Raw genomic sequence first — 23,674 nt, 5'->3', positions numbered from 1 at the left:
AGTAAAAAAAAGCCTAAAATCCCAGGGGATGAATACATCCAAGTTTCAGTTTATTTTTCACTCATGCAAAATGAACTGTAGGCCTTGGGGCTCTGCTGAGTGGTACCCTTCCAGGTGGTGAGTTAGGACCAGTTGGCTTGCATCTTGTGATGACACTGTCTAGAATACGTGTCTCCCAGGTGGCCACTGCAGGGGAAGAGAAAGCTACAGGGGACGCGCTGGGTTGTCAACGCTCCAGCGTGGCTGCAGAACTAGGAAGGGGTCTGGCGGTAAATAGTCTCTCAAGAAGGCCGTTCCTTCCCTTCACGTATGTGCATGCCACCGCCCTCAAGAGGTAGAGTCCACGCCCTCCCCTTTAATATGGCTGACCTTGTGCCTTGTCTTGGCCAAGAGAATGTGCCAATTCCAGACCTACTCTTCAAACGGCCTGTTAGCTTTGTTGCCCTTGGAAGCCATCTCAGGTAAAAATGTCCAATTACCCTGAGACCTTCATGCTGTAAGAAAGACCAAGCACGGCCTAGCGTGCGGAGGACCCGGGTTCGATTCCCGGCCAGGGCACACAGGAGAAGCGCCCATTTGCTTCTCCACCCCTCCGCCGCGCCTTCCTCTCTGTCTCTCTCTTCCCCTCCCGCAGCCAAGGCTCCATTGGAGCAAAAATGGCCCAGGCGCTGGGGATGGCTCTGTGGCCTCTGCCTCAGGCGCTAGAGTGGCTCTGGTCGCAACATGGCGACGCCCAGGATGGGCAGAGCATCGCCCCCTGGTGGGCAGAGCGTCGCCCCATGGTGGGCGTGCCGGGTGGATCCCGGTCGGGCGCATGCGGGAGTCTTTCTGACTGTCTCTCCCTGTTTCCAGCTTCAGAAAAATGCAAAAAAAAAAAAGAAAGAAAGAAAGACCAAGCAGCCGTACGGAGCTGTGTAAAAAGATGAAGACGTCCAGGCAGCTCCCAGCTCGCCCAGCCATCCCAGCCAGGGTGCCAGACACAGGAGTGAGGAAACCACCTCGGACATCCCAGCTCCCCATCACCCCACGGAACAGAAGACCCACCCAGCTGAGCCCAGCCAGGCTGCAGAATCATGAGAAAGAAGTTGTTCTGAGCCATTTTACTACACAGCAATAGAAAGAGGGTGTCTGTGTCCCTCAGGGAGGGGGGGAGGGGAGACAGAGAACGTGTCTGAGCCCCAGGAGACAGGACCTAAACAGAAGCTGAAAACGGCGGTTCTTCCCAGGGTTCTGAGTGAACAAGAGCATGCACAACCCTGCTTTGGGGCCCATAAGATACAAAACTAGGGAGAAAAATTTCTTCCATGCGAGCAGACTGCAACCTAAGAGAACACTGCAGAGAGAAGAGTTAGCACTTCAAAGGTGAGCAGCCAGGGGAGAGGGCTGCAAGCCAGGCAAGGACAGTTTCTAAGAGCGCGGGGGCAGTGGCTTCATGGCAAAAGGACATCAAGAGGCTGCAAGTGGGATAACTCCAACTTGACATGACTACTGTGAGCTCCTGTAATAATATTATATATGCCTGGGGACTCCCAGAAATGACCTCTGGGGAGAGGGCTAGCATTGTGAGAAGAAGGGGGCAGATGCCATGAAACCTGAGTTATTGTCCTTGGGACCTCATGTATGCCCACCTGGCTAGCACGGTCCCAGGAACACAGATAGAGCCAGAGGGCCTGAAAGTGAGAGCCAAAAAACGGCTCAATTCAGAAGATGTGTGACACACCACTGCGGGTGTCAGAGTAGGTGGGAGGAGTGTGAAGGGAGCTGATGTGGGAGAAAAGATGTCGGAGAACTCCTGCTTATTACTGCGATCTGCCCCTGGGTTGACCTGCCCGGGCCAGTCTTCTAGGCTGGAGGTCTGGCAAAAACACAGAGGATTTACAGAGATAACAAGGCCCTGGGTCTTCTCAGCACAAGACTCAATTTTCCAGTTCCTCCCAGGGACGATTCGGCCTCTGAACCCAGATTCTGGATCTGAGAAGGGGGTGGATTCCAGATGCAAGAGGCAGACGGCGTCTCGGACCAACAATGAGCCAGGAACTCAGTCAAAGTGGGCTGCGTGCCTTCAGTGGGCCAGGAAAATTAGACTTTGTGGATGATTCCAGGGCCCCAGGCCAGGATGGCGAGAGGGACCACTGCTACAGACCACACAACTAGTGAAACGTCCCAAGATGTCAACTCAGTTAAGGATCGGAATGTGGCTCAGGACTCAGTGGGAAAGCATCTGTGACTGATTAGTGGTGTCAACCCAGGGGCGGAGGACAGTGGCAGCTTCCTGTCTGACTCCATGGCCGCAGCCAGGGGACTGTGCCTTTCATCCCTTCTCACTTCTAAAGCACAGCCTAAGAGAAAGCGGGCCACCGAGAAGTAAGGAGCCCATTACACAGGAGGACAAAACCCTGTCCACCAGACGGAGCCCCCAGCCAGTGCTTCCCAACTTTCCACGTAACAGCCTTCAAGAAACTCAACTGCGAAGCCTCTTCCCTGTCCTTTCAGCTGTCCCCAGTGGGCTCAGAGAGGTCCTTTCTAGAGTCTGTGCGCTATTCCACAGCACGGGGCTCAGCCTCTATCCCAAAGCACAGCCCTTCGGAGCTGGTCCTCACCCTCCAAGCACACAAGCCACCCCCTCCGCCAAGCAGGCAAGTCCACCCCCACATTCCAGCCTCATCTGCATGTAAGTAACATCCCTTGTTGGGCTGTGGCAGAGAATACTCAACACGCTCATATTAAAAATGCCCTTTAAGATTCAAAAGCTTTGAACTAAAGAAATACCTCGAGAAGTTTTCATGGAAAGTTCAGCTCCGCGGGTTCAATTCACTACACTTAGATGCACCTTTTCAAATAATAGGAAAAAAATGTAACGGGGTCAGACCCAATCAATATGCTTGTTCAAACAGAATTGCGGGGACTCTGATGTGCGCACGTTTTGTACTCTGCCTTTGTACCCCGCCACTCGCTCTGAAGAAAGGTCTCTTTGCTCGGAGAGCAATGAAAGTGGTTGCCTTTGGAGTGCAGGCGGCCAAGCAATGGCGTGTTTACCCGGTCGGGAGGGGCTGTCATTTTCCACACACACCCCCCCCCAGCTTCGCCTCTTTGTTCTTTTCATAACGACGCAGAACCCACCCGGGCAGAGTCCCTCCCGAGTCACAGGATCTGATGCTGAATCCAAAGCAGAGAGCTCTCAGCATTTGCCTGCCGCGTCTCAGAAATGAGATTTGTAGATTTAAATTTAAAAAATGTTAATTTTTATTTAATCTTTTATTGATTGATTGATTTTAGAGAGGAAGAAAGGGAGAGAAACACCGATTTGTTGTTCCACGTAATTAGGCTTTCATTGGTTGATTCTTGTCTGTGCTCTGACTGGGGACGGAGCCTGCAACCTTGGCGTATCAGGAAGATGCTCTAACCGACCGAGCTACCCGGGCCGGGACTGATTCGTAGTTTGACAAATAATTTGCTGCTTCTTTCTCTCTCTTGGTGTAAACAAAAAAGGACTTGTCACGGAGTACTGTATCCCAGTTGGGGGAAATGTCCAAAGCCTGAAATGGGCTCTTACCTGGCTGAGACAGGGTCCCCATGCACTCTGCCCTCCACGCCTTCCAGCCCTAAGCTGACAGAGCTTGGACAGACAGAGGCTTCCCTGGCCTTGGGCTGCAACCCACAATATTCAGGAAAATTCTGGAGAACCCAGCTTAACTGAAGAGGGTCAAGGTGGGGAAGGAGCTAGAGGCAGTTTTCACCCCACAACCAGACACAAAGGCAGGCAGGAAAGTTAATGATGGGGAGACTGGTTTTCAGCCTCCCCACCAGTCTGGCCACATCTGTCTCATGTGCACTCACAACTGTGCGCACATCTCAACTGCAATCATTGAAACAAAGCCCTGGATGTGCTGAGGATCGGGGCAGTCCAGGAGGCTCAACTGGGCATTAGGAAAATATTTTACTTCCCAGCCCTCCTATTTCCTACTAGATAGATCCTAAAATGTTCTCGTTAGTTCTCAACCTGGGCTGGGGTTCAAGTTAAAACTCAAGGGTGGATATCAACAGATGCAGGAGAAGCATGCTCACGTCCCCTTCGCCAACTGCAGTTCCATCACTTAAAACCCTGCTCAGGCGCGGTGGTCCCCTCTGAAGAAGCAAAGCTGGCCACAGGACATCTCCAGAGATGTCCCCAGCAGGAGGGCCCATGGTCAGCCAGTGCTCTCACAGATGGCCCTATCTCACAAGAGTCCTCCCAAGGAGGTTGCGAAGCGGGCTGTGCCCCGTTGTCTGTTTATACGTGATGCATCTAAAGCGCGTCTTTTCCCAGCTGCACGTGCTTTCCATGGAGTCTGAGTTGGGGACCTGCCATGCTCTCTGTAGACTGAAACTTGGGCCATGCTTCTCCTAGAACAGGCTACACCTCCTTCCTGCTGGCACTGGAGAGAACAGAGTCGCCACAGTCCCTCTGAGAGGACTGTGTGTGAGGCAGAAACCGAGACCAACAGTGAGAAAACCACTGACATGTTTTCACTGAGGAAAGATCGGTCGACAGCCACCCTGTGTGTGGAGGCGGGTATTGTGCTCTGCACCTTTTATTTTTCCTTTGCAATCAGTCCTGCAGGAATCTCCTTCCCCCAAGCCCCATTCCTCTCTTATGGAACTTGTGTTCAAGAAGCGCTTAAATCAGGAGAATATTTTTTATTTTATTTTTTATCTCAAAAAGAGATCAGTACTTAAAAGGGCAGCTGTGTCCCCTGTCCACAATGCATCGGAATCTGCTTTCCCCACTTTACATAGTTGGAAAGTCCCTCTAAACCTCGGGTGCACTTCTTGGCAAGAGAGAAAATCTGCCAGAACAACAAACTTGGAAATATACACGTCCCTAAACGCAACTGGCTTCTCGCCTTCTGTTTTAAGCATACATCACAAGTCAAAATGAATTAAATACAAATCCAGTTTGCAATGGCCCATCGCTAACTCATCTCAGTGGGCCGAGCCAGTGGCGTGTGGGTTGGAAGGTGCCTGCGGAGCCCCTCCTGCTGTCTTGGATTGCAGTCTGCCTGCCAAAGCGGCCCCACGTGGAGTCCACGGCCTGGTGGCTCCTCCACAGCGGGGGTGGGGGCCACCCTGAGCAGCGGCCGAGGCCCAGGAGCACAGGCCTCCTTCCCTCAAGCCTCTGAAGTCAATCAAGTGGAAGGATCTGTCATCGGGAGAAACCGTTCATAGGTGAGCACAAGCAGGATCGAGAGCCGACAGTGGGGATTTTCCAAAGAAATGAGAAAAAAAACAAAAAAAACAACTAAGGTCACTCATGAGAATACAGCCAGCAAGAAGCAGGAAGTGTATCAGGTTAATATTTTAATCTGTACATCACATTTTTTGCAAACCATTACATATTTATTTAAATTAACTTTTTCTTGCAAAATATTCATTTCAATTTTTTTTCCAACAAAATCTTATAAAGGCAAAAATAAAATCTTATTTTGGCAAATGTCATGAAGTCGATACTGGCAGCATATGGAGTTAGTTAAAAATAGATGGCAACTTCTAAATATATTCAAGATTTTTTTTTTTTCTGACCATAGTCAAAGATAAATTTTCATTTAAAGTGTGGCTCCACCCAATGGAGTTTTGTTTTCCTTTAAACATCATTTTCTGTATGCAGAATGTCATGAGCTCATGACTTAAATAAAGGGCCACAAACACTGCGCATGGCTTGGCAGCCCACGCCTCATCTTGGGCTGGAAGTCCAGTCAGAGTCCTGCCCCTGTGGCCCTGCTGGCTGCCAGCCACCAGAGATGGCGGGGCACTTGGCCAGACCAAGTCCTGGGAACGCTGACTCCGCTCTCCGGGGCAGGCAGCACAGGTCCCGGGGTTCCCGTCACAGCCTGGCGTGGAGTCAAGTAGTTTTAGGTAGATGCCACCCAGTGTGGAGTTTATTGCTTATGACACAATTAAAGGTGCTTCCTCTCACCCTTCCTGTATCGCAAAGTGAATTTTCTTCTAAGTAAAGCAAACTGCTTCTTCCTTTCCGAGAAGAGCCCTTTGCTGAGAGAACCTCTTGGGCGGGTTGGGAGCCAAAGCTCTTGAACATGCTGTTGTCCCAAAACCAGACCCAAAGGCCAAGGCACAGACTTGGCTCCATGTGCCATCCTGGTGGAGCTTCACACTCCAGAGCTGGTCGTCAGGCCCGGGCAGTAACAGCTGATCTCTGCGCCAGAGGGTCCCGCCTCCCCAGACAGCTGACGGCCTTAAGCGCTGGAATCCACGGAAAGCACACTCTCGAATCCAACCTTCACCTGAGTTCACCAGCTGTTGGCCTTGCCTCTGCTTGCCCTGTCTCTCCCCCCACCCACACCTGCCACCCAACAGTACCTGAACGTGATGTGGGACCCCCCAATCCTGCATCCTCACCTTTCAACCACTCAGCCCTTGAGGTGAACATTATAAAATATATTCTGATTCTAAAATACAGTGTATCTTACAGTGTATCAAAAGTGCGTTTGTCTTATGTAAAAAGGAGTCGGAACTAACAGCAGGCGTGAGGAGGACCTGGCCCTGTGGTGGACGCCCGCAGTGTGGGGGGCTGCCGCCTCCTCCAGCCAGAACCCTGGCTCAGCCAGAGGGGTTTCCTTGGGGCAGAAATCCAATCTTCTCTCGGAGAAAGCTGATTCCACCGGACCCCTGGCTCCAGACCGCCTCTGTGTGCTCGGTCACGGCTCAGTCACTCCCTGGGCTGGCAAAAAGCACAGGAGACAGTGAGAAACGGGCAGGCCCCTGCCCATGTCTGGGAGCAGGCAGTGGGCATGTCTGCGTACACGTGTGACAGGAATGGCAGGCTGACAGACACAGCAGCAGAGCAGAAGGCGGGGGCAGTGCGGCGGCTGCTGGGGGACCCTCGGCTTCTAGGACTCACAGGCGGTTGCCCCCCCCTTCTACTAAGTTCACCAGGCACACACTGTCCCCTAAATTGAGTCCCTGCTCTGACAGAGTGCAAGGCCTGAGCAGAGAACTCTGGGGTCCAGTTCTGGCCCTGCCCTTCCTCCTCTGAGTGATTGGGGTAACTTTCAGCCTCCATGGGCCTTGTTTAGTTAACCTAAAACCAGGGTGATCACACCCAGCTCCTAATGGGGCTTCAGTGAGGGGAACAGGACATGTGGCTGTGCTCTGACAAGAGCATCCAAGGCCTGTTTTACAGCCACGGGGCACCAAAAGCTGGGAAGGGAGCCTCTCCCCTGCCTCTGTGGCCTGGCCGGTGGCACCACACTTAGATCTCCAGGAAAGACTGCTCAGCCTACGGTGGCCCAGCAGGTCCCTGCAGCCTTTACAAAGGGCCCAGCTGGAGCATCTCCCTGTGGTTCTTCCTCCATCCTGAGGGCTGGGCCCAAGCAGGCCGACCTCTTCCTCCCACTCTCAGGCGGGCGGGGGCCTGCTGACTGCTTTGAAGCCGGGGGAGCGCCCAGGCTGGGGAACACCTGCCGAAACTCGTATCTTCCCCGCCATGCACACACTCTCCATCCCTCCAGTCTCGCCCTTCTCCAGACACCTGGAGCACCCAGTGGCAGCCCAGGTAAGCCCCCAGCTGCTGAAGGAGAGCAGAGGCTCTGAGCTTCACGGAAGGGGTTCAAGCCCTGGCTCTGATACCCACAGCTGCAACTCCTTGAGAAAGAAGTCCCTCAAGGTCTCTGGGCTTCCACTCCTCATCTGTCCAGTGGGGCCGAGTATCTTCATAGGGCTGTTGTGCCGCTCGATGGAGATGCCCAGTACCATGCCTGGAGCATCACAGGTGCTCGGCAATATTAACTATATGTACACATCAAGGGAGGAAAGGGGGAAACCTGACAAAATCACAGCGAGCGAATACTCGGGAAAGGCCTGCTGAGACCTGAGACCCCTTCCTGTCCAGGTGAGGCGACTGAGCTCAAAAGCAACTCACCACAAGACTGGACCGGACTCCAGGCCTTCCGACTCCCGGCTTAGGGCACCTTCCCTAACCCGCCGCTGCCTCTCATCACTAAAATGCTCACCTGGGGAGGACTCGGAAGGGCCGGTGCAGGAACCTTCAGAATGGCCGAGGGCCAACTTCACACTGCCCTGGGCAGCCTCCCTTTTCTCCAGCCTAGGTGCTCAGGTGGCTAAAAGAGCAGTCCTAGGCTTTGCTCAGACCCCAGTTCTGTGTGGCTTGGAGCGAGCCCTCATCCCCTCACTGGGCCCCCGTCTCTTCATCTGTAAAATGGATTTCCTCTCAAGTCTTCTAGTTCTTCAGTTACTTTCGCCAAAGCCCAGAGCGGCCAAGATCTAACTTTTCGCTTCCAAACCCCACCCCCTCTCGCTGGCTTGCACGGTCCCTTGGGGCATTCTCCAGCCTGCGGGAAGGAGAGCAGGGTGGGAGGGGACGGTTTAGCTCCTGAGATTTCTGAGAAGTGGGGGGCGGGGGGGGGGGAGGCTTGAATCTTACAGTGTCTATTGTGTTGGAGCCACTGAGGATGGAGTTCCCAGAAAACGTCAGTCCCCCACCTGTCCACCCGATCGGGCCGGTCACCCCAGCGGCCGCTTTGCCGAAGGAAGGAAGGAAGGAAGCATCAGCAGGCGCACGGCACTCGGCACTCGTCTGGGCAGCAGGTGGGGCGGGGGCATGCTGAGCACTAGATGAGGGCACGCCGGGCAGAGGCTCTTACTTGGAAGGTGTTAGACAAAGGTGTAGTGGAGTCCGTTGCTTAAGGGGGGGTAAGGTGGCACCGTCCTGGAGGACAGGGGGGCTTTAGGCGGGAGGAGGGCCAGCTGCTGCGCTAGACGGGCACACAGGAATTAAGCGGCGTGTTAGGCCCCTCACCAGCTCCCACGGCACCAGACACGGCACCAGACGCCCCACCTGAGAGGGCTGGGGTGGTGCCAGCCCCACTGTGCACCGTTAATGCCCTGGGCTTCGGGAAGGGGGTGCACCCATGGGGCCTGGCTGGGACTGGCCTGCCGATCCCAGGCCTGTCTCCCAGACAGGGGGAGGGGACAAGAGGCAGGAAAGGCTGCGGCAAGGTGGCCGCTCGGCGGGGAGGTGAGAGAGGCCCTAGTGCCCAGGCGTCAGGCTCGGGCCGGTGGTGGCGGTCAGAAAGCCGAGGGCGGTGGATCCACAAAGCAAGCACAGGCCGGAGAGGAGGGCACTTATGGGCGGCAAGTATCCGCGCTGGAACCCTCAGCATGGGGAGGAGATCAAAATTGCTGAGGTGGGTCCCAGGGCACCCTCAGGATCACTGGGAGAAGCGGTCTGTGTGAGCCATCTACCGGCTCCCCTCCTTCTCATAGACAGCTGCACTGACCACCTCTCAGCACCCTCAGGATCACTGGGAGAAGCGGTCTGTGTGAGCCATCTACCGGCTCCCCTCCTTCTCATAGACAGCTGCACTGACCACCTCTCAGCACCCTCAGGATCACTGGGAGAAGCGGTCTGTGTGAGCCATCTACCGGCTCCCCTCCTTCTCATAGACACCGCACTGACCACCTCTCAGCACCCTCAGGATCACCAGGAGAAGCGGTCTGTGTGAGCCATCTACCGTCTCCCCTCCTTCTCATAGAAGCCGCACTGACCACCTCTCAGCCCACTCAGTCTGTCTCCAAACGGAGTCTGGACAACAGGAATTTCAGGGACTTGGCAGGACTGGGGCACGGGGACAGAGAACAGGCTCCCCTGAGACCTCGGTCCCTCCCCTGGCCCTGGGTCTCTCCCGTGGCTTCTCAAGGCACCATTACAGCTCTGCTCCCGAGGGCCAGTCACCTCAGGGCCCTGCAGGCCCCCCCCCCCCGGTCACTTCTAGACCCTCATCCAGGGCTGGAGGGCTGGTGGGGACTGCGACACCACTTCAGCTCCTACCAGAAGGCCTGGGGCACAGCTGCCATGGGCCCGGGTGGCCACACAGTGGCCTCTGCCCGTGTGGAGAACAGCGCTAGGTGCACGTGAGGGCGCACACGAGGAGGGGAGAGCTGGCGGAGTCTCTTTCCTGGCTGAGAACGCTTTTTACACACGTGCACACCTGCCGGCACAGGCACGCACCCCTTCCCCCCATGTGTTATACATTTTTTCCCCCTCTAGCCAGCAAAGTCCCACTTCCCAAGTCCTGCTTCCTGGCACAGGTCACTCTAAGGTGAATGCTGGCTTTGATTAGGGACCAAAGCAGGGGTCCAAGGGAGGGCTGGAGGGCCCCTTCCGCCTTACCCCACTAAGAAATCTAAGCACCAAGAGCTTTCCTGCCTCTTCATGCGGCCTTAGCCTAGGCCCCTTGGCTCAGGGGCCTGAAAAGCCTACTCTTAATCCACAGCCTCCGGGAAAGCTGAAGAGCAGCAGCACTCCCACATGTAAGAGCGCGCGGGGACTCCCTCTCCTGGGTTTCCATCCTCCGATGCCCCTGAGTTCCAGTTCCCCTACTGCCCAGACGGGACTCCCTCTCCTGGTTTCCGTCCTCCGATGCCCCTGAGCTCCAGTTCCCCCACTGCCCAGACGGTTCCATGTTATCTTTTGAGCCCCATGGTGCTCAGACAACGGGAGAACACACCACTGGCTCTCGACTGCCCAGCCTGACACCTCCCTGACAAGCTTGGCTGGGCCCCAAACCCCGAGGGGCAGTGAGCAGGACCGGGCACACATGGCCTCACCTGCCACCTGCTTGCTGCGCTGGGAGGCTTCGGAGGCCAGGGCGTAGGAGATGTTGATGATGCGCTCCTGCTCCTGCAGCTGCGAGTCCAGGTCGGCCACACTGTTCCGGTCCTGGCCCGAGGTCGGCTGCAGGTTGCACATGCTGCAGGAGGGCCAGAGAGCAGGAGGTGAGAAAGCCCTCACCTCGCCCACCACCCACCTAAGGAGAGGGGGGTCTCCTGGCCTGGGGATCTCGTCCTTTCAGGGAGCACTGATAAACACGGTACACTTGCTCTCTAGACAGGTGTGTGTGCTCCCTCCCAAATAGCCCCCAAATCAGAGCTCTGTTCTTCCTCGGGGGACTCACAGCACGCAGAGCTCCAGCCCTGGGCTCCTGTTAAATCCAGATGTGGACCAGCCAGCTGAACTCTGGAAGGGAGACCCTCAAACACCAGGTTTATACTTCAGAAGCTATGGAGGCTGGGGGGGGAGGGACAGGGAAGCCACTTCGGAGGGTCCTAGCCTCCATGGAAGAGGGAAAGGCCACTAGCAACTAGCACCTTGGGACAAGGCTGGGGCCCCTGGCTCTGGTCTGCAAGTCTGTGTGACGGAACACGAGCCCTAATGTTGGGAACCCAACTGTGTCCACGTCTCCTCCATGCTCTGCTCTGCTCCCACACTTGCCAGGGCCAGGGGACACAGGGCAGGCCTTCCACGTTTCAGGACTTCCCAGATGACCCTCCCAGGCCAGCTTCCTCAGTGATCTGCTGGCGGCTTGCCGCCCTTTCCAATGAGGAGAAAGCTGGCGGAACACTCGCCCTAGCCAGCCTGGCCCAGGGCCCACTCAACTGACACTGTGGGGTCGGGCCAAGCGGGCCATTAGTCCTTGGGCAGCGGGAGGGCTGACCTGGACCGGGTGAGGATGTTGCGGATCTTCTCGGCTTTGCGATATCGAGCCTGTAGCTCCTCCAGGCTGGGCGGCTCTTCAGGGTCCAGCTCCACGTAACGCTCAGGGATGGAGACCTTCTCTGGTTTGGAGAGCTGAGGAGAGGGCCAGGAGGCCGTGGGGGGTTGGGGGAGGCTCAGAGATTTGGGTTCAGGGCCTGCTCCCACATCCTGTCCCCACCACAAAGCAGCACAGATCATAATGGCAGTTCACTGTGGAGTCAGGATCAAAAAACCGGGTCCGACTCCCAAAACCATGTTCTTTCCACTACACTGAACAATCTCCTACAGGTGAGAGGAGGGAAGGGGGGAGGCAAAGTAACTGGGCCAGAAGCCCCCAGGGTAGAAATGACCGTCCTTACTGCCCCCTCAGTGGGATCGGGCTTGGCCGGCCTCTCCAGCCACACTGACCCACTGGGGGCCTCTGCCCTGCGCTGTCCTTTGTCTGGGATGCTCTTCCTCTACTCCATTGGCTCTGCCTCGTCATCCCAACCCCACCTCAAGGGGGCTCCCTGACCCCCGACCCTGTCACTCCCTCCTGTTGTCTGTCTGTCTCCCCACTGTCTGCACAAGGATCTGGCACTTAGTAGCCCCTCAGCAATTACTCCTTGGATGGGTGGATGGGTGGATGGATGGGTGGGTGGATGGATGGGTGGGTGGGTGGATGGGTGGATGGGTATGTGGGTGGATGGATGGGTGGGTGGTGGATGGGTGGGTGGGTGGATGGGTGGGTGGGTAGATGGGTGGATGGGTGGATGGGTGTGTGGGTGGATGGATGGATGGGTGGGTGGGTGGGTGGATGGGTGGGTGGGTGGATGGATGGATGGGTGGGTGGATGGGTGTGTGGGTGGATGGATGGATGGGTGGGTGGATGGGTGTGTGGGTGGATGGATGGATGGATGGATGGGTGGGTGGATGGATGGGTGGGTGGGTGGATGGGTGTGTGGGTGGATGGATGGATGGATGGATGGGTGGGTGGATGGGTGTGTGGGTGGATGGATGGATGGGTGGGTGGATGGGTGTGTGGGTGGATGGGTGGGTGGATGGATGGGTGGGTGGGTGGATGGATGGGTGGGTAGATGGGTGGATGGGTGGATGGGTGGATGGATGGGTGGGTGGATGGATGGGTGGGTGGGTAGATGGGTGGATGGGTGGATGGGTGTGTGGGTGGATGGGTGTGTGGGTGGATGGGTGTGTGGGTGGATGGATGGATGGGTGGGTGGATGGGTGGGTGGATGGGTGGGTGGATGGGTGGATGGGTGGATGGGTGGGTGGGTGGGTGGATGGGTGGGTGGGTGGATGGATGGATGGATGGGTGGATGGATGGATGGATGGATGGGTGGGTGGGTGGATGGATGGATGGGTGGGTGGGTGGGTGGATGGGTGGATGGATGGGTGGTGGATGACTGGGTGAGCAGGTGTGTGGATGAAGGGATGACTGGGTGGTGATAGTGTTTTCTGTCCCTACAGAAAGCACCTCTGATCTAGACAGGAGGCAGCCATGCTTATCTATTTCTCCCTAAAGGAAAATGGCCTCCTGCCCACCAGTCTTTCCCACGAACCTGGTAGCAACCTCAGTGTGGAAAGCCTCGCTTGGGCTAAGACCACTCAAGGCAAGGTCTGCACACCCCAGGGAATGTTTTCCTCCTTGAGCTGCAACAGCACATTAAAATGAGGTTGGTCGAAGCTTCTAAAAACAAGCTAAATCCAATCCCAGGGCAAATTTGGACTTGGATTTAAACCCACGCAGCCCTTTCATTCTGGTAAAAGGTGGCAAGAAATAAGCTCTTTTCTGTTGTTCCCAATGAGGGCAGATCCAGAGGAAGGAAGTAGATTACATTGTAGCAGGAGGGATCTAGGTTAGAGATAAGGGTTTCCCCTGGCTGGCAGGCCCGCGAGGACACTGCAGAGTGCTCGGTCGTTGCCAGGGCAGCGTGCAGAAGCTCCTTTTGTGCTCCTGAGAAAGCAGAGGCCTTTGGCTGTTTCCGAGGTGCCAGAGGCACAAGCTCTGAGGGCAGGGAACTCAGTAACCCCTGGAGTCCCAATCCACCCCAGAAACTCCTCCTCTAGGGGCGTCAATTTGCCCCCCACACCTGCTAACTCTATCCTTCATATGGTGAGAGTATTTCCTCTCCTGCAGCTTCAAGGCTAGCTAGTCCTCACTCAGATGTTTCTGAGATATCTGTGGGCCACTGTGTTTCCTTCAACAGAGCCACTATTCAGCAAATATTAACAGAGCGCCCACTATGTATCAGCCCAGTGTTAAGGGAACAGAAGTAAACCAAACAGCTATTAGGTTCTGCTTTACGGAGTTTACAAATGACACATTAGAGGCCACAGGAGACCACCCTATGTCTTGAAGACTGCGTCTGTCACCCTCTGATTTCCTTTCTCTCCTGGGTATAACATTCCTGATCTGTAGAAATCCAGGGGTTACTTGCTTCCCCAGGCCTGCTGGTCATGATGCATGGGAGCCACCAGAGGGCACCAGAAGAATTTAGACCAGAACTATGCAGGTCTAGCCTCCACAGTGGCTGGAAATCTCACCTGTGCTTTTCAAAACTGCCCATTTTCCCCAAGTCTGATTGCTGCCAGGCCGATCCCAGGTTTTGCATTCTCTAACAAAAACTACCTCATCACATGCCTGCTACATGCCAGACCCTGTGCTCATGGCCTTCTGATTATTGCTAATCCTCTGGGCAACACAAGGAGTCAGTTAATCCTCATCACAATCCATTTACCATTGAGGAAACTGAGGCACAGAGAAGTTAAATGACTTTCCCCAAATTAGAGATAGACTTGAACCTGCATCAAAACATGGGGCTCCTTTTATTGCCTCAAGCTGCTATCCAGTCTATCTCCTGGGCCACACAGAAGCCCAGTCTTGTCCCCACTGAGGACACCCCCCGCCTCCCTGTGCCACTGGGAGGGTGGGTCAGGCCGGGAGCCTGAGGGCAAGCTGCCTGGGGGAGCATGAAGGGAGCCCCTGCCCTCACCTCTCTGCTGATGTCCAAGTCATAGTCTTGCGGCTCCAGGTCCAGCTCAGTGACTGGCATGGCCTGTACTTTCAACCAGCCATTCTCCTCATCCTTTCTTTCCCCTTGCATGGCGCGGTCCAGCAACTGCAGGTCAAAGTCCTGCTCGCGCTTCCACTGGCAACAGAATGAGAAGGTTAAACGCAGTCACTTCCTGACTGTGGCCATAGGAGCCATGCTGGCCCCCTTTGAAAGGGTCCTGCAGGCCCTGGGGTCCTTGGGGAGATGGGCCCGTGACTCCTTAGGGAAGAGCTGTGTGATCATGGACCTCAACCTCCTTGTCTCTAAAATGCGGCAGCAGTTTTATGACAGTGGCTGCTGTAAGCTGTACCTGTCTGAGTAATGGAGAATGGAGCCTCCGCCCCTTTCACATGGCTTAATTCTGGAGGGCTGATATCTTTCTGATCTAGGTCCCCTGAGGGTTCAAACATGTGTTCCCAGGGCACAGGTCAAAGACCCATGACATTAGACTCACAGCGGTCCCCAGAGACACAAGAGACTCCCAGATCCAAGAAGGTGACCCCTAAACATCCTGGGAGAACTCTGGAGAAGGGATGTGCCCCTTCTGCTGCCCCACAGTTGTGGAAGGCTTTTCTGGTTCAGGGGCCATATGTCCCGGCTCAGAAGTAATGGAAGAAACAAGCCCTTTGAGGCCCTGGGAAGCAAGAGGAATAGCCAGGAGCCTCTGTAATGGGTACGCCCAACAGGACACCCTTAGCGGTGGGCCTACTACACCCACAGTGGGGCGGGGGAGGTCCCAGCAGGAGCAGCTTAGGGTCAGTAAAGCAGATAAACTGCTGTGTGTCACGGCATCTATTTGGGGCAACAGTTTTCTTTAAGTTATAAAACAAACAAAACCATGTAAAATTAAAATGCTAAACCAAATGCAACGTTTTGTAAGGCTGTTCCTCAGTCTCAACTTGGTAACAAGGCTCTCCCCATAGAGAGATATCTAACGGGACATTTTCAGATCCAAGCATAACTGTGCAACTCCAAGGCAGGCCCCGCAACCAGCTGTGAGGCCCGCAGCTGCACAGGCCGTCAACACTGCGCAGGCTTTGAGGGAAGGGAATAGGCTCAAAGCCTCTCTCTTCTTGAGCAGAAGCCAATATGATGCTTCTCCATGCCAGGTCACCTCCTTCCTCCCACCACGTCCACCTGACAGAGCCCCAAGTGGTCACGATTATCTCTTGACGACCCTTCACATCCCTCCCAAGCCCCAAACCCCCAGCCATGATCAGCTCGTTTCACCCATTCATGCACAAGCTCTCAATCCTTATTCCAAGCCATCGCTGCTCTTAGGTTTCCAATCACAGTATGAAAGGATTAGGCAGTTGACATTTCAGGTATGGAAAATTAATTTAATGACTCACAAAGACAAAGCACATTTCCTTACACTCTCACGTGTGCCCCGAATAGAGCGAGAAGTCCTCATTTAAACCCAGCCTGATTGTTTCCACAAACAGAAAAGGTTCACTAGGCTCTGCGGTGTACCCTGGGGAAGAACCACGCCAATCCATTATCATTAAGCAACACGTTTATTGGCGTCGATACAGAGACTTACACAAGTCTTTTCTTTTTTAAGAGAAAAATTACAAGGTAGTCAAGTTACGGTTTTTTAAGATAACCTTTCTACATTTGAGACATCAGGTTGTAAAGGTCAGTGCTACCCCACATGACATTTGCTTATAAAGTTTAAAAGTTACTGGCTTTGCAGCTTTTCAGGATATGAGTGTCCTGGGTCTTACTAACCCTTTGGTGTCTGAGCTAACAGCTGCAAAGAGGCCCTCTGAATATAGAACATAATATATTTTGCCATCGGTTCAAGTTATTAAATACTAAAAACACAGAAAGTTTTCCATAAGAAATTGTGCAATGGGGCTGAAGGAATTAAACCCAAACCACCTTAGACTTGATAGAATTTATTCAAATGTACAATCTCTGAAGTCCGTGTCTACTGTCCAGATGTAAGACATGAACTTTGATAAATTCATAATGCCCAGACCTCTGCCAGTGACCATGGCCCTCAGGTGGCAGGTTGGCTCAGTCTAGTGGGGCAACTTTGGGATGAGTGAATTATGAGTAAGTAGGCCTGCATAAAGGGGGCAGCAGAAAGGTGAGTCACACATGGGAGTGCTCGCTAGGCTATGGAGACAAGAGCCGCTATTATAAGCCTGGTAACAAAGAGCACAGGCCAGTTAGAGAATGTTCAATGCAAATTAGAAGGTTGTGTAAACACAATCAGGCAGGATTAGAGAGGCAATGAGCGGTAACACTAAAAGCAAAAGAGCTTGTGCGACGAATTAGGGAAAGAAGAGTCAGGCTAGAGGTCTAGGGAAACACTTGATTTCAAATAATAGGGAAAAAAAATGGCATGTATCCAAAAGGGACCTAAGGCGACCATGGGCAGGGTGCGGTGCCTGGAAGCACCACCAGGGGGCAGCACAAACCCCCTGGCTCTCCTGGGGCACCATGAGGACTGTGAGCACCACAAGCGGTGTGGTGGGAAACCACAGCCCTGAGTTGTGGGGCGTGACCCTCTGCTCAGTCGCCCCACAGGGCATCCGCTTGGAAGTTTGGGAGGCTGGTGGGCTTGTGCTCTTCCTCCTCAAATCATATCACCATCTTCCTCCTCCTCTACTCCTTCCATCCTTGAACCAAGTACATATTCCCAAGTCCTTGATTCAGCAGAGAGACTCCGCATGCCTACAAAGGCCTCTTTCAAGCTCGGCTCAGATAACTGACCAGACATTTCCTCAGGCTCCTAGACTCCTGCAGTGACATCCTCTCTCCAGCTCTGCTTCCCGGGCACCCTCGGACCAGGTCACACATGTGTCCCAGTCAGTGGACAAAACAGCCTCATGAGGTGTTCTCTGAACCACTCTCTCAGGGGTGTGACACGCTTGTGTTTGGGGGACGTGGGGAAGCTCTGCTCCCTGTCCCAGCCCCGCCTGCCTGGACCCTCCTAACATACTGAGCCGAGGTCTCCGGGGAGTGGGTGGCTGAGGTAGCGAGACGCAGGCAGACCCATCCTCTCTCCCTGGCTCAGCGTCCTCTTGCGCTCCCTGACCAGGGCCTTCTGGTGCCGCTTCATGCGCTCCAGCTGCTCCTCCGCGCTCATCTTGCCCCGCTGGTGGTCCCCTGAGTACAGGCGCTCCAAGGCACTCTTGGGTCTCTGAGGAGGAAGCAGGTGAGACAGAGCCTGAGCTGGGGACACAGGGCAGCCACGCTGTTGGCTTCATTCTATTCTCTCTCACACACACACAGTCCAGCCAGTTGGGCTCCTCTGGGCCACAGAGAACCACTTTCTCTCAGCAGACTCACAGACACTATTCCTCGGCCCTCTGGGTAGCAACCCCTTCTGCAGATGCACACAGTGAGGCCCAAGCCTATCCAGTCATACATGCAGCAAGTGGTGGAGTCAGGACCCAGGGTGCAGGCTTCCCGGGCCCCTCTTGCAAGCCTGACCGGCTGGGGAGAAAGGTGTACGTGTGTTGGGGGCAGGGGTTCTCAGGAAACGGCAAGGGCAGCATGACGGTAGGCAGTGGGGAAGACATCCCTGAGCACATGGTGACAGGGACCCTGAGCCCGGGAGGGGCAGAGATCACCCCAGAGATCCCCAGGGCTCACAGGAAGCCCAGTCACCATCCACCTTGGAGCCCTTCCCTCTGTGCATGAGGGAGCAGTGAGCTTCTCGAAAGCCAGGCCACTCACAGGGAAGGTCATCTTGCTGCTTTCGGCATTCAGACCCCTCCGGAGGGTGACGTAGGGAGCAATGGTGGAGGACTGTTGGAGCCTTGATGTGGACCCTGAGAGCCCTTAGTGAGGAAAGAGAAATGCAAGTATATTTGTGGTGGGGTGGACAGGCCATCAGGCCCTCTTAATTACCTCCCACTGCCGTGAAGGGACCACGAGGGCTCAGCCAGTAACCCCCTCTTCTTCCTCCCCAGGGCCTGGGTGAGTAAGGCCCCTGGTAGAGGATGAGGGGCCAGCCCAGGGGTGCCTTCTGTCCCCAGCGGGGGACAGTGCCCCTACAGATCTGTGACTACCCTAGTCCTTCTCCACATGCAGAAGATCCAGGCTGCCTGGCAGATGGAAAGGGTGGAGGGGTAGGAATCACTTCATCCCTTCCCTCAGACGAACTCTCAGGCTCCCTGCATAACCCCATTTGAATACCCTGCCTGCGTGGAGGGTCCTGAGTGCCCCACACAGACACGGTCATCCCCCGTATCCCTCAGTATACTCACTGGTTACTGACCGCAGTGTCAACGTACCTAACTACATAGATTGTAAATTCAACAGTGCCCGGCTGAATGCCTAAATGAGTAAATGAATGAAAGGAAAGAAGAAGACACCCCACATCTCCCGAGTATGTACTATGTCAGGCACTGTTACACAGGTTCTGTCCCACTTGTCCTATGAAGTAAGCATTACTTGACCATTGTAGAAGCGCACAATCTAAGGCTCAGATTTGTCCAAGGTGACATGGTAGGATCATTGTTGACCACGTGCTTCCCATGTCTGGATCCTATGCCTTTGAGGAATCATCTCACGCTGGGCTGGCTGGTGCCACAGCCTGTGCTTTCTCCACGAGCAGCAATTCTGATCAGGGGTGGCCCTTGACATCGGAAAATGAGCATTCCGCTGACTGAGGACACCACTGGCATTTAGCACGTCGGAAAGAAAATGATGAATGTCCTACCATGCCCAGAGAATTCCAAGCAACAAAGAACTACTCGGCCCACAATGTCACCAATTCTACCATTGATAAACACCTCCAGGCTGTAATGAATGAAGGGGACAAAGCCAAGTGTTGCCATGGGTCCAACTCAGCAAAATCCAGAGCGAGCCCACACCCTGCAGGGACCAGCTCAGGCCACAGCAAGTCGGGACAGTGTAGTGAGCTGGAAGTCACATGACCCCCCACGTGCTGGAACCACGGCTGTGTCCACCTGGTCACGGAGGGAAAGCACTTGACCTTCCACACCCAGAAAAAGGCAGGAGGGACAGAGGAGGGACCGTAGTCTCCCTAGTCGGGGGTTCCAGGAAGCCACCCTCTATGGAGAGTCCTGAGGTAGAGGGTCTGGCTATGGGGAAAACTGAGGTACAAGGGAGCCTAAGGCCTAAGTCTGTCCCCATCCCCATCCTGAGGTTGTAGGGGATGGTAGTGAGAGGAAGGCCCAATTGAAAAGTGCTTGTTTACAGGAAGGATTCATTGAGTCTAAGAGTGGCACAGAAGAGGAAGTAACCCTCCCAAGGCCCGCGATGGCCACGCTGATGCAGTCACCCCACGTCCCAGCCACAGGGCCCAGCAGCTCCGGAGCCCAGCACTGGGATTGGACTCTGGCTTCATCCCTTACCAGCTAATTAGCAAGTCACTTAATTTCTCTAAGCTCTAGTTTTCTTACCTCTTGTTTCTAGTTTGTTTTTCCTTTTTAAATGTTTTTATTTCATTGATTTTAGAGAGAGAAGAAAGAGAGAGAGGAGAGACAGGAACATCGATCTGTTCCTGCATGTGCCCTGACTGGAAGAGGACCTCTGACCTCTGTGCTTCCGGAGGATGCTCTAGCCAGCCGAGCTATCTGACCGGGGTGTTTTCTTATCTAAAACAAAGATAATAGTACTTCCTTCATAAAATTATCATGAATATTAACTAAGTGATTATAAAGTGCTTCACACAACACAGTGCCAAGTAATTGCTATTAATCCTAATTTCCAGGGACAGATGTAATAAAGAGAATCAGGCTATGGGCCAGAGAAAGGATGGATAGGCCCTCCCTGAAGCCAAGAACCCACGGACAGCTGCTGCCCAAGGCCCACAGCTGCAGGCAGAAGGGTGTGAGGTCCTGGGTGAGGGTTGGGGAGCAGTGACTGGTCGCACTGAGGTTCCCAGAAAGCCTCCATGGGGACTGTTGCCTTACCTCGGCCTGGCAGCGTCTGGTACTTGCTCTCAGGGCCCACGAGCCCCAGGGAAGGCTGGGCCATGTCCCCACTGACAGTGGTCAGCTCAGGCTCACTAACATATGACCGGAGCTCCACCTGTGGGCAGAGTCTGAGGCTGTCATACCTGCCCAGTGTCGTGCCACCTTCCCGCTCCCCGCCCGCAGTGGGCAACCCCAGGACCCTGCCTGCTCACCCTCGAGTCCCCGTTCACACACTGCCCCTGCTCCCGGTCTCGCTTCCTCTCGTCCGACTGCCGCTTGAGGCCCCTCACTGAAGTGTGCCGGATGATGGTGGCCTCCCTGGGCAGGGGCGGCACGGCGGGGGGCTGGTCCTCCGGGCTGTAGAGCTCTGGGAGCGGGGGCCTGGGCGGTGCCTCGTCTTCCTGATCAGAAAAAGGAGCAGAACCAGCGCCCAGTGAGAAGGAGCTGGAAGGGCGGCACCGAGTAGCTGCACCACAGTGGTGGCCCAAAGGGCCGGAACAGGCCACCTCGGGCCTGCAGAACATAACCACCTCAGTCCAACAATGCCAACGTTTCCCATAGCTGAGCTGTGCAGAAGGTGACACCTCAGCTCCCAACCCATTCTTCCCTTTGGTTCACACATTTTCCATTTTTTATAATGCTGCCTATACATACTCTGTCCCCAAATCCAGAACTCAGATCTCCCGGGTCCACACTCTTGGAATGCACCACAGGAGGAGCAGGCTGGCAGCTCTGCACTTATGGTGAGTCTACGACAGCACGTCCCCCTGGGTATCACTTCTCTGTGTCCCTTCTTCCCATCCGGTTCTGCTTCTTTTATTCACACACACGGCTGCCCGCTCCACGGTGCTCAGACCGAGCCGCTCCCGGTCCCTGCACGGTCTCGGGACCCCTCAGCAGGCTGGAGAGCTGAGCAGGGACAGTCCACTTCCTCCTGTCCTCGCTATCAGACGTGTGAATGGTAACAAAATACTTCCTCCTTCCTGACCCGGGGGCTGAACAAGGGCGGGCAGAACGGGTGGCCACTGCCTGCCCGCAGCCCACTCCCTGAGGATGATGAATGCTGCTATTTTCCTCAAAACCCCCTAAACCACCCACCCCTGCCGGGTCCACGGCACTCTCTGAGGGCTGTGGCTTCTCTACAGATCAACAGCTGGCTCCCAACTGCCATGGACACCTACTCCTGGGACAAAGGACCATTGAGACGCCTGCCTCCTAAACTTTCTCTTTCTTACTCTACTTCTGCTTTGTTTCCCAGAATTTTGCAGAGTTTGGGAAAGAGTGCTGCAAGCTGGCCTGGCAAAGGTTTATCAGCATTCTTCTTATGCAACACGCGTCATCACTGGGTGAAAGTTACCCCCAAGGCTCTCTGAGTAGCCGGGTCCCCAGCTCTGACAAGATCTTGAAATCACCAAGGTCTTAAAAGCTCCCTAGAAAGATAAACATACACACTGACTGCCCCAGTAGATTGTCTGGAGACAGAGGGTGGGAGGGAGACATTTTATTACATTTTTTTTTATATCTCCTGACTTTTGTACCCTTTGAGAGTATGACCTAATAAAAAATTAAATTCAAGAAATTAAACCAAATTAAAATGAAAGATTGTAGCTAATGCAACAACATAGATGGCTCGCACAAGCATAATGCTGAAGAAAAGATGCAAGATGTAAAAGAATAAATAGTATTAACTAGAGGCAAAATTAAAGAATTTAGAGACACAAACATAGGAAGCAAAATTAAAAAAAAAAAAAAAAAAAGAAAAGAAAATTATCCAAAAAGTCAAGACAGTGGTTTCCTCTGGCAGAAAGAGCCAGGCACTGGGAAGGGACCCACAGGCCCCGAGGGCTTCTGGTGGCTGCAAAGCTCTGTTTCTGGATATTAGTATAACATGGGTGGTCTCTTTATTATTATTTGATAAATAATATATTCATGTTTTATGTCAACTTCAGGATACCATTAGTCCACAAATATTAATATATAAAATAAGCAAACGATACTAATTAGAGAACTGTTAAAACTGGTGAACACACACGCATTCTAGAGGAGGGGAGAGAAGATCCCGGTGGTCCTGACGCTGACCCAGCCAGGATAAGCCCCGCCCTGAGCCACAGAGGACCGAGCCGTGAAGAGGAGTCCCGCGGATGGTCTGTTCAGAGCTGCTTGCTGGGCACACGGGGAAACTGAGGAGGCTCAGAGAGGGGGCGGGCCTGTCTGAGGCCCCAGAGAGAACAAGGGCAGGATTCCAGGTGGTCCGGCTCCCAGGCCAGCACTATTGCCCCGGTCAACCGGCAGCAACCATCTTTCCCAGCCAGTCCTGTTCATATTGCTATTTCTACCCCCTGTACGGTGGTTGGTGCTCCATGCCTCTTAGACCTGGGACTGGGAAGGGGATCTCAAGATGAAGAAATTCACAGTGCCCCTGGATCCTGGCACCTGTCTTCCAGCTCTGGTCCCTGGGCCATGGCTGGAAGCAGGAAGATGGTGAGGACTAGGGTGTGGGAGCTCGTGTGTTTAAGTCGCTGCTGTGCACCAACCTTGTCAGAGGTCCCAGGCACACATGCTGCCCAAGCGAAGCTCCTCTGAGCAAAGTCCTGGAGGTCCCCCTTTCAAGGTCCCCTCTGCAATGGCTTCTCAGTCACCTGGACCAGACCCCTCATTCTCTCCAGCCAAAGCTGGCCTGGCCCTGGAGACATGAGCTATCACGGTGCCTGAACACATCTTCTCTTTCCTTTAAAGTTTCCAGTTGTCCTTGACACTGCTAAGAGCCTGGGCCCTCTCTCTGCCAGGCAAGCCAAGATATTGGCCCAGGTGATCATAAGGGCCACGAGCCTGACCTGGGGACCTGAGTGTCCGAGAAGACGGTGCAGAGAATGATCAGGAGATGTGGATTGCATCAATGAACTAATATGGAAACCTTAAGCAGATTTAACACATTGGGGCCTCAGTTCTCTTACCTGTGGGATGGGAATACTGACCTTCCTGTCTATACTCCATGAGGTTATTTCGAAGGTCAAATGTATCCTATAACCCAGGGGTAGTCAATCTTTTTATACCTACTGCCCACTTTTGTATCTCTGTTAGTAGTAAAATTTTCTAACTGCCCACCAGTTCCACAGTAATGGTAATTTATAAAGTAGGGAAGTAACTTTACTTTATAAAATTCATAA

The 23,674-nt window shown here is 54.2% G+C and overlaps 1 protein-coding gene across 4 annotated transcripts in view; it reads right to left on the bottom strand.

Annotated features, from left to right (window-relative positions):
* Window positions 1-4,806: 4,806 nt before the first annotated feature.
* The window catches only part of PLEKHA7 (pleckstrin homology domain containing A7), a 244,206-nt gene continuing 225,338 nt past the window's right edge, over window positions 4,807-23,674 (bottom strand). The window contains exons 20-28 of one of the 4 annotated variants that reach the window (XM_066365237.1): window positions 20,720-20,908; window positions 20,505-20,622; window positions 18,298-18,401; window positions 17,558-17,758; window positions 14,545-14,700; window positions 11,511-11,644; window positions 10,624-10,766; window positions 8,658-8,768; window positions 4,807-6,715 (exon numbers count right to left, since the gene is read on the bottom strand). In XM_066365237.1, coding sequence (XP_066221334.1) covers window positions 8,668-8,768; window positions 10,624-10,766; window positions 11,511-11,644; window positions 14,545-14,700; window positions 17,558-17,758; window positions 18,298-18,401; window positions 20,505-20,622; window positions 20,720-20,908 — 1,146 coding nt within the window. In that variant the 3' untranslated portion in view covers window positions 4,807-6,715; window positions 8,658-8,667. The remainder of the gene's footprint in view (window positions 6,716-8,657; window positions 8,769-10,623; window positions 10,767-11,510; window positions 11,645-14,544; window positions 14,701-17,557; window positions 17,759-18,297; window positions 18,402-20,504; window positions 20,623-20,719; window positions 20,909-23,674) is intronic. The other 3 variants (XM_066365252.1, XM_066365263.1, XM_066365245.1) reach the window with 3 other exon arrangements.

Source organism: Saccopteryx leptura, chromosome 1 (genome assembly GCF_036850995.1).
Source record: "Saccopteryx leptura isolate mSacLep1 chromosome 1, mSacLep1_pri_phased_curated, whole genome shotgun sequence".
In the NCBI taxonomy this organism is placed as follows: Eukaryota; Metazoa; Chordata; class Mammalia; order Chiroptera; family Emballonuridae; genus Saccopteryx; species Saccopteryx leptura.
Note: the sequence above shows the minus strand (reverse complement) of the source record. Positions and strands in the feature narration are given on the sequence as shown.